The sequence below is a fragment of the Myotis nattereri genome (genome assembly GCF_964212035.1).
Source record: "Myotis nattereri genome assembly, chromosome: 7".
NCBI lineage: Eukaryota > Metazoa > Chordata > Mammalia > Chiroptera > Vespertilionidae > Myotis > Myotis nattereri.
The window spans coordinates 30,698,799-30,711,450 of NC_138082.1; the positions used below are offsets into that span (position 1 = coordinate 30,698,799).

Below are 12,652 nucleotides of genomic sequence, written 5' to 3' on the forward strand. Positions count from 1 at the left end.
CTTAGATTTGTACATGATTCTAGTGGACACATGTCAGTTCCTAAATCTGTAGCATTCTGCATTTTCCAGGCCTCTACTCATGCTGTGTCCTTCCCTTTTTATCCCCTAAGAATCCTTTCCTTCCCCCCAATTCTAAGTGAAATCCCTCCCATTATTCAAGTTTGAGCCTGAGCCTACATTCTGTAGGACCTCTTCCAATATAACACAGTATGAGTTTCCTCTCTCTTCTGTTCTTAATTATTTTCTCTCCTTACTTGATGCGTTGAAAGAACAGGTAACTTTTCTCTTTGTATTTATGCTCTGGATAGTTGAGTTCTCCTCTGTAACAAATATGAATTTTCTAATATAACACCAAGAAATGATAGCTGACTCAGCAGTGAGGAAACGGTCAGGGAAAGGGAGTTGTTTCGTGAATATGGAGTTTGGGTGACAGAAGAGGATCAGATTTAAGCTCTACTAGTATATGGGCCTGTCTAGAACTAGGAGGGGATCAGTCCCAAGAGCCCTCTTCACAGAGGTCATCAGCAGGTATCACCCTGAGAGTTTCTGAGCACCTTGGAGGAAGGGTGTGGAACAGGCTGGCAGAGGCGAGCTTGGGCAGTGACTGACCTTCGAGGTGTTAGAGCTTCCACTCAAACTTTCTGACATTATCTATCCGTCTTCAAAAAACAAATAAATAACTCTGATATGTGTTTTTTGTCTTAGTTCTTCAGTGAGTATGAGAAGTTACTTCATTCAGAAAATTATGTGACAAAAAGACAGTCACTCAAGGTATGACAATTATTTATTTTATCTAGTTCACATCTCTTCACCCTGTGTTTGAACTTTGGATTTGAGGAAAGGGGGTTATGCTAGTATGTGGGTCTTAGACCTTTAGATGAAAATATGTTTGTCCATGATCAGAATTTTTGTGGAAAGGGGTGGGGTTCAGCAGAGGTCCACACAGGGCTCCTGCCCACCTCTCTGTAAGTTAGAGACCCCAAACTCAGCACACAGAATTTTGAAGAGGACTTTCTCTCTTAGCGATGCAGTGTTTTAGATTTTGAAGCATATTTTCAAAACTTAGAATCATGTCTGTTAGATGAAGACACTGTAGGTGCTATCTCCCCAGGATGGAACCCTAATGGCAGGGACTTGCTGTGTGAGGGAAGGGGGAGGAGTAAGCAGTGAGACTGGACCATAGACGGGTTTGGCTGCTCCATATCAAAATAGGATATGAACAATTCCAGTAGAAGTTAACAGCGTGCTCGAGGTTACATAGCTCACAAGGAGCAGGGAAGCAGGACGCGAACCCAGGCCGATCGTACCAGGACTAGCCCCTCCCCCACTCTGCTTCTGCCTCTGTCCACAAGGGCCCCAGCTTGGCCCTCTCCCACTGCAGGCCACATCACCACACACTCGATCTGCACTAGATGTGGGCACTGATGGCGTGAAGAGGTGGCTGCCAAAGAAAATCTAGAATAAGCAACAACAATTGAAAAATTAAGGACTGATAAGGTATAACCAACCTCTGTGAATTCAGTAAGCCCTGAAGGCACAGGTTTCTTTTCTGCTTAACTGATGTTATTAGTGATGAGGAGTCACTAAGGAAGAAATGGAGTATCTTCAGGATACTTGGCTGAAAAAGGAATAGAAAAATTTTCATTTTTATCAGCCTTTCTGAATCAGATATTATAACTTTGGCATGTGTAGAAGTTAGTGTATGGAAAACTTCGGACATGATCCTTTTCCTATGAAATCCAGATAAATAAAATTTAAAAATAAAAAAAATAATTTTTAATTAAGCTAAGGTTTGTGGTTAGTTAACAGGAATTACCAAGAACTTCTAAACACTTTCTTCGATAGTTTCTTTTTAGTGAGATAACACAAATGCTATTTAAAGAGCAGGCAGGCTCTGACAGTCTTAAATTTGGGGCCAAATGTGCCTGAATATTCTCTTCAGAGAGCAGTGTCAGACTCACCATAGGTTTAAATGCCCGAGGGAAAGGTGGGTGTTTGTGTAACGGACAGTAGGCACTCCATAGCTTCTAGGTCAGTGATGGCGATTCTTTTGAGCCTGGTGTGTCAGCATTTTGGAAAACCCTAACTTAACTCTGGTGCTGTGTCACATATAGAAATTTTTTGATATTTGCAACCATAGTAAAACAAAGACACATTTTTGATATTTATGTTATATATTTAAATGCCATTTAACAAAGAAAAATCAACCAAAAAAATGAGTTCGCGTGTCACTTCTGACACGCATGTCATAGGTTCGCCATCACTGTTCTAGGTCATAGTTCGGTTCATTTCATCAGTCTTTGGGGGGGCCTAGTGATACTCTGTACTTAATAATGATGATTATTAAATGAATTATTTTTCAGACTTTGATTTTCCTTAGACTCTTAATGATAATGTAGAGTGATTCTTTAAATGTCTTCTCAGCTTCTCGGTGAACTATTATTAGACCGACACAACTTCACAATTATGACAAAATACATCAGTAAACCTGAGAACCTCAAATTAATGATGAATCTTCTACGAGACAAAAGTCGTAACATCCAGTTTGAGGCCTTTCACGTTTTTAAGGTAGAGTACTAAAACCACAAACAATATTTTCTCCTGAAGTTGTCAGTCTCATTTCGTTTACAAATTTCTGAAATAGTATTAGCCCCACTTTGGTAATCTAAGTGATACAATTCAGTTAATTTTCATGTTTTGTGTGGTACAACATTTAAACAGAAAAATAGACCCAGAAACAGGGTAATCATTTCAATTTGGGAACAGAATAAGTATATTTACAAAGGAGTGCCATTTGTCTTAGAAAATTATTAATCACAAAGTTAAGGGGTAACCCGTATCTTAATGCTTTCTGTGGAGGTTTTTATTCTCAAAATTCATTTTGACCTTTTGTGCCCAGAAATAATTTCTGCAAATGTTATCCTAAAATCAGCATCTATATTTTAATACCAACTACTGAGTTTCAGAGCATGAGGGAAAGTACCAGTCCTCTTTGTACTAAAGCATGTAAATCTTTTTTTTAAAATATATTTTATTGCTTTTTTACAGAGAGGAAGGGAGAGGGATAGAGAGTTAGAAACATCGATAAGAGAGAAGCATCGATCAGATGCCTCCTGCACACCCCCTACTGGGGATGTGCCTGCAACCAAGGTACAAGCCCTTGACCGGAATCGAACCTGGGACCCTTCAGTCTCCAGCCCGATGCTCTATCCAGTGAGCCAAACCAGCTAGGGCTGTAAATCTTTTTTTTAATTTTCAAATTGTGAAATAAGATATCCTGAAGCACAAACCTCTGACTGAGTTATCCCGACTTCACGTGCCCAGGGAGGGAAGTTCTGGATGTGTCCTGCCTCGTTCTTTCCTGTAGCTGATGCAGATTTCTCTCCGGCAGGTGTTTGTTGCCAACCCTAACAAGACACAGCCCATCCTAGACATCCTCCTCAAGAACCAGACCAAACTCATAGAGTTCCTCAGCAAGTTTCAGAACGACAGGACCGAGGACGAGCAGTTTAATGACGAGAAGACCTATTTAGTTAAACAGATCAGGGACTTGAAGAGACCAGCTCAGCAAGAAGCCTAACTCCCCATAAACATCCGAAATATTAAATCCAAACCCAGCACCTGCTGTTAGCTCGTCAGCGCCAGGCACTCTCACCGATTCATGAGGAACATTATGCTAGTCTGCTGTTAAGTGAACGGTTTTTCATTTTATCTTGTTTTGTTTTTTTAGTCCATCTTGGAGAACGTAGCTGCTGCTTTCTTGCACACTAGAGCACACGTGGACTTTCTCTTGATCTTTGTGTCATTTCAGAATTCAGAGACCCTGTTTGCTGTAGGAGTTCTGAACACGGCTAGGTTCGTGAGGGCAAATGTAGGGGTGATAGTGTGACGGAGGGGCAGAAGGCGAGATAGGGTCAGATTAAACCTGCAGGTTTGCACTTATGTTAAAGAGCTGGGCGTGGATTCTTGGTGAGATTGTCTGCCTTCACTACAGGAAGATCGTGCAGCGCTGTATTTAGAATCAGGGGAACTGTACCCACGATGTGAGCTTTTGGGGTGGTTAAAGTTGACGTGCGAATAAATTGATACTGAAACTTAGCAACTTCTTAAAAGTGTGACGCTTCATAAGGTCATAAGAAAAATGTATATACGCTTTTCACGGCTTTCTAGAATTTTTTGACATTTGATTTTCTTGAGACTTGTAAACCTGGATATGTTGGAAGGTATTTGTTAATTTCCCTTTTGGAAGATCTTTTCAAACAGTAGAGCTAGCAGCGACACCTCGCATTTCATTTCAACAATGCTTACAGGTTTCTTTTGTATATAATTCTTAGAATGCTCATTTCTTTTAAATGATTTAATTTGTACAGCAGAGGAATGTTATTGTATTAGTATGTAACTATTACCTAATATTGAGTCTTTGCAAAAAAATGAATGCTCATATGTAATTGAAATACTTCAGATCACATGAAAATGCTGATTTAACATTTAAGTATCACAGCATTAAAAGACAAAAGTAAACCAATCCTTTGTATTCAGTTATCTAGTGGGGTGCCATCAATAGGGTACAATACAGACTTGGAACTCAGTCAGCCCTCTTTCCTGCGTAGTACTGGCCTTATTCATTTAAAATGAGTTTCCTCAACCTATGGATGATACTGATTGTGCGCAGTTAACGCTGATTCTCTGTGGGAAGCCTCAGTAGAGCACCTTTTCTTTAGAGTAAGTCAGCCCGTACAGTAGTTGTGGAACTGAATCATTAAGCTTCGGCTTCTCTTAGGAAAAGAAGAGTTCCTAGTCACAGGTGTCCTATGGGGAAGTTTATTTTTTTTAATGTTCTGTTCCTTAATGCTGCAAATTATCAGTATTTATAAAGTAACTGATTTTGCACCACTTTTTGTTACTGTGACCACGGCAGAGCAACGTCTCCTAGGATATATCTATGTAAAGTTATTAGAATGGTATCTGTTCATCTTAGTGATACAAAGATCACAACTTACAATCAGAGTTTGCCAGTTTGAATTTAGCATGGCTGTGGCTGACTAAGAAATTTACATGATTATTCTTTGCTAGCCTCTCTTACTAATTGAATTATTTATCGGCCAGTAAAAAGAAACTCCCAAGTGATGCTTCAGCAGGTTGCAAGACCTCCTTCTAGGAACACCAGTTAGGAAAATAGCTCCAGAAAACATAGATGTATTTTATTCTATTTAATTAAATGGCAGTCGGCATTGGTTTTCCTGAGGCTGTCTTTACCAAAATCTGTGTAAAATCATTCATATTTTTCCATTGGAAGTAGGGGAAGTGATCTAAGCTTCTTGAGTTGGAAATATCAAGACGTTTGGGAAGGCAGACCTGGCCGTGAAGCCTCCTGGTTCTGTGTCCAGTGCTGGGTGTTAGGTTTCAGGGGAGAACAGTAATTACACCAGGTGGAAGGAAGGTTTCCTGCCAAGCTGGTTCTTAGAACTGGAAACAACAAACAGCTTCCACTCCGTGACGTCATCATAGCACTAGAGCGTGGAGGACAGTGAGGGCAGCATGTCAAAACACCGTGTGGTACATCGCATTGGAATCTGGACATAGTTAGGATTTTGGGGTTGTTGTTTTTTTTTTGTTTGATTTTAAACAAAAATGTGAAAACATTCAAAGTTGAAAAGTTGCATTTAAAGTTATGATCCTTTAATATATTCATGTTACCAAAACTGTTAAACTGGAGGTGTTTCTCTTTGTGTCATAAAGGTTTAATTTTACATAAGTCAGTTATTCCATGTGATTTTTAACCCTTAGAAAGAAGTGGAGATGGAGACACCTGTTAACAATGCCATGAGAGCATTTCCTTTCTCCTGAAGAAAAGTAATTTCTTATCAGACTATGGCTGGCCCTGTAATTTAAATTAAAATAAAATTTTGGAGAAACAGCATTGTGCATGTTGACGATGTCATACAAATTGTTGCATTCGTGTCGCTATGAACAGCCCCATCAGGAGACATGAGGACAGCTTTGCCACAAACTGGAACCATACACACTCCTCTGTCTTTTTTTTCCCCAGGGTTTTATTTTTGGTGTCAAACATGATTTTCACTTATAGTATAGGGCTCACAGCTGCCACACCCTTCCTTCCACAGTTAAATATCATTAGGCCTTTTGCTAGCATCGCTTTGACACCGTGGCTTTGGGGGATCCTTTCTCTTCATTTCTGTGACCCTTTATTCTGAATACTCTAAGGTAAAACTAAAGCCCTGAGCAGGAGTGTTTATAAGCAGCTAGAGTGAAGCTACAATGAAGGTGAGAGAATACAGAAGCACGGTGTTCAATGGCACCTGGGCGAAGCTGTGACCTCAGGCTGCCTGTAACGGAGCCACAGCCTGCCCTCGGTTATTTCCACCCTTGTCATGAGTGGGACCCCGTTGTCAGGTGATGGCAAGGGATATGCTCTTGCCAAGAACACAAGATGTCTGGATGGCATCTTGTTATCTCTTCTAGGTAGTTCTCCAAAGATGTCAGGGTCCCTGAGGTCAGAACTTGTGACTCTGCCCTTTCTCTGAGGTGGCTTCATGCCTTAGCACAGGTTCTGCTTCCTACCAGTGGGCAGTCAGGTGTCCCCTCTCTCTGTCAAACACACAGAAACTGAGCTTGGGCCGCTCTGTAACGTGTGGCTATTCTGCCTTCCGTGTCTATGAGGATCCAACAAGACAGTGACTGACAGCTCTGAGGCTGCAATGCCGCACAGCTTGTGCGTTCTGGGGCTAGCGCCGCTCCAAGGTGGTGAGTAACACCCCCCCCCACACACACACACACACACACACACACACACACTATAATCTGAAAGTGATCTTGGTTGGCTCCCAAAACCAGCCCTGGGAGAAGACCTCCCTCAGGAGCAGACTGAACACACCTCACCAGCTCCACCAAGAAAGGACCATCCGCCTCCGCCTGCCGACACTTCGCTTTGGTCAACCCACATTCCAGCACCAACGCATAATTTATAGGGGCAAAGCTTTCCAACTTTCTTGTAGGGACTTCTGCTCCCAGAGTTCATGCTGACCAGAGATGGTGGTGATGGCTGCACAGGCGAGTCTCTCCACAGCTGACATGACAATGACCTTGCTCATGGTTGGTCCCTGTGTGGTCCTTGGGCGAGGGCTGATGTCTGGCCTGTCGGGGACCTAGGTCTTCCCCGGGGACCACCAGGTGTCTGTGCAGAAGAGTGCCCTCTGCAGTTGGTGAAATTCTTTCATCCAGTAGAACTTCGGGAAGACTGGAGATTTGGGGGGAAGCTTTATATTTTCAACATTCTCTACAAAATGAGCTTTTGCTCATCAGAACTCCCATTCTTGGTAATACATTTTTATCACCTAAATACTTGGTGTGCCATGGAAATAACAAGATCCTGCTCTAGTTTTCAGTAGCTGGGTCTTCCATTTGGTGGAGATTCAGCCAGAGCGGTGGACAGTGCCACAGCCCAGCCCAGGGGAAGATTCCAGACAAGGCTGCTCCCCAGCTGGCTCCCCCCAACCCACACACACACACACACACACACACACACACACACCTCATGGCTGCCTGGCACACTCTCCTCCACACACCAAAGGTCTGTGCATCTCCCCACCATTGAAAATCTCACTTGTGTGGAGGCAATGAGGGCCCCCTCAACCCATATAGCACCTTGTTGTGCTCAGCTGACTGCGTGGTCCTGCGCTCTCCCCAGCCATTGGGCTGTCCATCCCGCCCGGGACTGGCATCCACTGGGGATGAGTGGGGTTGGGTGCTGAGCCCCATCATATGAGCACACTAAGAGGACCTAGCAGTGCCCCGTCCCATCCCCTTGGCACCCTCTTCTGCCTCTGAAAGCTATGTATTGCAGCCCAGGGCTCCAGATGCGCAGCTGGTGTCACCAGAAGCAGCCCCGACCCCCGTGTCCTGGACCCCGGCTGGGGGTGCTCGCCAGCAGACAGCTCCAAGGACACCGCAGGAATGGTTTAATGGCATATCCTTTATCTGACTCTTTCCTTCCCCTGGCTCATATCTCACACTGTACCAGGACTTCCTGGGATCAAGTCCCAAATAAATGACTAGCGTTCAAACCTTTGTCCCAGGCTCTACTTCTGGGGAAACCCAAACTAGACGTGCTCATTTGGTTTCTTCTAACCCAGAGGCATGAGCAGCCATGCCTGTGGTCAGCCACATGGAGGAGGCCATGGGATGCAAAGCACTGCTGCCCCCCACCCTCTCGGGAAGCACATGCGCATCAAAGCCTGACTCACAACAGGTACCTGTGGCCCAGCACAGCAAGGCCTCTTGCGACCACAGTTTCTGCTGCCTGAGGCCAGGCCCAGGCCGCCGTCCCCCAGTCCCCAATACCCAGCCAGCTGAAGCCTTCAGACTCTCAAAAGCAGCTGGACAGGCCACACCTCTGCACAGAAATTACTCTTTACGGCCATCAAAACTGGAAAATGCCTAATTCCCTCATGATTTCTCTCCTTCTAAAAAAGACTTTCTTAAAAAATGTAGTAGACTTAGATGGAGAAGGTTAGCAAATACAAAATTACTGCACAGTTTGGAATTGGGGCAGAGTTAGGAAAGAAAAGTCCAGATCTAGGTAAGAATTGGGGAGGGGGATCTGGAGAAGGGGCTGGTTCATGTGCAGCCTAAGCTCAGACTACTCCCAGCCCGGCCAGGCGAGGGCCCTCCTCCAGCTTGTCCAGCATGCAACGCTTTACTTTAAAACGTCCACTGGGTGGCAGTAGGGCTGCTCGTTTCCAGCAGCCACTGAGCCTGGCGCCAGGGCCTTCATAGAGGGTAAAAGGAAGGTGACAGACACCAAAGGACCTGAGCCCGGTGTGTGTGTTGTGTGCCAGGACTTCCTGGGTGTCATTTTGAGCAAAAGGAGTGGATAGTCAAGAGATGTTTTTTTAAAAAAAGAGACAGACAGATGTGTGATAAAGATTATAAAATGTGACAGAACGTAGGTGGTAGGATGTGGTGGGGTTTTTATTTTATTTTTTAGAAGAGTTTTAGATTTGCAGAAAAATTGAAAAGATAGTACAGAGTTTCCATAAAGCAGGCCTGTTTCTCTTATTGACGTCTTAGTTTGGTACCTCTGCCATAATCAATGGACCCATAAAATCTATACTTTATTCAGACTTCCTTAGTTTTCCCTAATGCCCTTTTCTGTACCAGGACCCGCACGACATTTCCTCATCATGTCCCCATGGGCTCCCCTGGCTGGGAGCCTCTCAGACTTGCCTTGCTTTTGATGTATTTGAGCTCTACCAGGCAGGCAGATTGCAGCATCCCCCATGGCTGGGATATTTGTCCGGTGTTTTTCTCATGATTAGAATGAGACTGCATTTTGGGAAGAGGACCACACAAATCAAATGCCGTTGTCATCGTGTCACATTGAGGGTGCACAGCACCATGGCCCTGGCTGAGGAAGGTGTTGCTATGTGCATCGCACACTCCAGGATGGGGGTGGACTCCACCTCCTTGACAGCATCAATTATTTGGAATTTTTTGCATAGGAGGAGGTTGGTCTCTTTTCTCCCATTATATCATATTCCCCTGTAAAATTCTTCCAGTTTTCTGTATGCTTAACATTTTTTATAATGAAACTAGGGGACCGATGCATGAAATTCGTGTGGAGGGAGGCCTCAGCCTGGCCAGCACCCTCTTGCAATCTGGGACTCCTCGCTCCTAACCGCCTGGCTCACGGTTCCTTAGCACTGCCACAGAGGCGGGAGAGGCTCCCACCACCGCCACTGCGCGGCTTCTGGCTGAGCGGTGCTCCTGCTGTGGGAGCACACTGACCACAGGGGGCAGCTCCTGCATTGAGCATCTGCCCCCTGGTGGTCAGTGCACATCATAGCGACTGGTCATTCTGATCATTCCACCTTAAGGATCGCTGGGCTTTTATATATATATAGATGGTGAAAACAAAATAAGTGATATTTTTTAAAAATGGCTTGGGGAAAGGGAAGAATTACACCCAGTAATACAAGGCAAAAGGTCTTCAGTGTGTGAGGGGACTGCCCAGGACCGCTGTACATGGATGTCCAGAAGCCCAGAACTCCTAGGTCCAAAAAAGAACTCACACAGGCCCACCCGCCAGGCCCGCCCAAGCTCAGGACTCTAGTTTCTTTTCTTTTTAAAAAAATATATTTTTATTGATTTCAGAGAGGAAGGGAGAGGGAGAGATAGAAACATCAATGATGAGAGAATCATTGATCAGCTGCCTCCAGCACCCCCCTTACTGGGGATTGAGCCCCACAATCCAGGCATATGCCCTTGACCGGAATGGAACCTGGGACCCTTCAGTCTGTAGGCCGATGCTCTATCCACTGAGCCAAACCAGGTAGGGTGGGGCTCTAGTTTCTTGCATCAATAATCATCCTCAATTCCTTGCCTTCCTGCTCACCTCCTCCTCCCAAGCAATCGACAGCAAATTTTGTTTGTTATGCCTCAAAACCAGATATGCTTCACATCATATGTAATCAGAGAAATGCAAATGAAAACAACAGTGATACCCTACACGCCTATTAGAATGACCAGGATTTGTAGGGCAGTGAGAATATCTGCATGACACTGTAATGATGGATATATGTCACTACACATTTGTCCAAACTCAGAATATACACCAAGAATGAACCCTAAAATGAACTATGAACTTTGGGTGATTATCCACTGTAACAAAGTACCACTCAGCTGGGGGATGTTGATAGTGGAGGAGGCTGTGCATCTATGGGGGTAAGGGGTTTATGGGAATTATCTGTACCTCTTAATTTTGCTGTGAATCTAAAACTGCTCTAAAAAAATTTAATCTTTTTTTTTTTAAACCAGAGACCATTAACAAAGAGCTGGAAACCACCAACTCTTTCCTTGGGCTTAAAATAGAGGCTTTTAGAAAAGAATGCTTCAAAAAGAAATATAAACATTCAGAACAAGCTGTGCTGATGGCTAGCATTAAAGAAGAATCCAGTCTTTAGAGGATGCATCAAAACGCATCTAATATCCAGTACCTGCAGCCAGAACAGCCTTCAAAATACATCAGAAGGATTAAAAAGACACTTTAGACAGGGCTAAAAGGTGCTTTGGATGAAAATGATCTTCGCGAATGTGTGAGCTGCTTTCGCAAGAAGCAAAGAAGGGGAAGGGAGAGTGATGAATGTATCAAACAAAATGAAATATTAGAAAACTGAAAAAAAAATCAGATCAAGCCTTTATGTAGCTACTCGCTAACGAGGACTCATTAGGTGGCCTTCTTGGGAGAACACTAACATGGATGATGGGAACTTGGATTGGATGTAACGCATGCACCAGAAACCGAGTTCCTAAAATATTTTGAAGAAACTGATTGATGTCACTCAAAGGGTTATTTTAACTCTGGCCCGTGTGGCTTAGTTGGGTGAGCTGGTTCCATGCATCAAAAGATCATCAGTTCAGCCTGGCTGGCGTGACTCAGTGGTTGAACGTCAACCTATGAACCGGAGGTCACGATTGGATTCCCAGTCAGGGCACATGCCCAGATTGTGGGCTGAATCCCCATTGTGAGGTGTGCAGGAGGCAGCCGATCAATGATTCTCTCTCTCTCTCCCTCTCCCTTCCTCTCTCTCTAAAGTCAATAAAAACATCTTTTTTAAAAATAAAGGGTTATTTTAAAACACTTAAAAATAAATCAAATATACATTAAATTAGTGAAGGAAATGAAGTAATCAATACACTTATAGTTAAAGTCTTCAAACTGAGAAAGCTTTACTGAAGTTAGGAAAACACCAAGTGAGAGGCAGTAGCACCAGCATAATTTCAAGTCCTCCCTGAATAACAGCAAGAAAAATAAATGAGTGTTCGCCAAGTATTCAATCTAGAGACGACGTGCCCTTTAACGTTAGGGGAGAATCGCTCCAAAGCAGATGGCGCGATCAGCCGTGCTGGGCACCCGCAGAGTACAAGCCGAAATTCCGTCAGAAAAATTCAAAAGCATCACGGCTCTCACAGAAGCCAGCTTATTTCTCATGCAAGGAAAAGCTCATTATAATGGGCTGAGAGCTCTGTTGGCTGAAAGAAACCTTGATAATTTGAGAAAAGAACATTCATACATCAGACAAAAGTTACTGAGGAAGAATGTTAATATTTTGAAAATTAACGTTACATCCCGGATGTTCCAAATGGACATCTGTAGAGGCCAAAGGACAACTACAGAGGGCAGCAGGTCATGGTGGATCAGAGCCCACCCTAATGACTTCATTTTCAGGTAATTGCCCCTTCAAAGACCCTATCTCCACCTACAGTCATATTCTGAGATACTGGGGGGTTAGGATTTCAACATATGGGTGGGGGTGGGGCATGATTTAGCCCCTAATACTATGTGTTATTAATTCCTAGACTTGCTCTTCTGTACTAACAATAATTACAGCAGAAAAAACTCCGTAAGCCCGGCTGGCGTGGCTCAGTGGTTGAGCGTCGACCTATGAACCAGGAAGTCACGGTCCAATTCCCAGTCAGGGCACATACCTGGGTTGCGGGGCTTGATCCCCAATGTGGGGCGTGCAGTAGGCAGCCGATCAATGATTCTCTCTCATCATTGATGTTCCTATCTCTCTCTCCCTCTCCCTTCCTCTCTGAAATCAATAAAATATATATATTTTTTAAAAGTCCT

The 12,652-nt window shown here is 43.9% G+C and overlaps 1 protein-coding gene across 1 annotated transcript in view; it reads left to right on the plus strand.

Annotated features, from left to right (window-relative positions):
• The window catches only part of CAB39 (calcium binding protein 39), a 78,104-nt gene extending 72,184 nt beyond the window's left edge, over positions 1-5,920 (plus strand). Inside the window, exons 7-9 of the mRNA XM_081096399.1 lie at positions 706-771; positions 2,425-2,568; positions 3,392-5,920. Coding sequence (XP_080952525.1) covers positions 706-771; positions 2,425-2,568; positions 3,392-3,580 — 399 coding nt within the window. The 3' untranslated portion in view covers positions 3,581-5,920. The remainder of the gene's footprint in view (positions 1-705; positions 772-2,424; positions 2,569-3,391) is intronic.
• Positions 5,921-12,652: the final 6,732 nt, after the last annotated feature.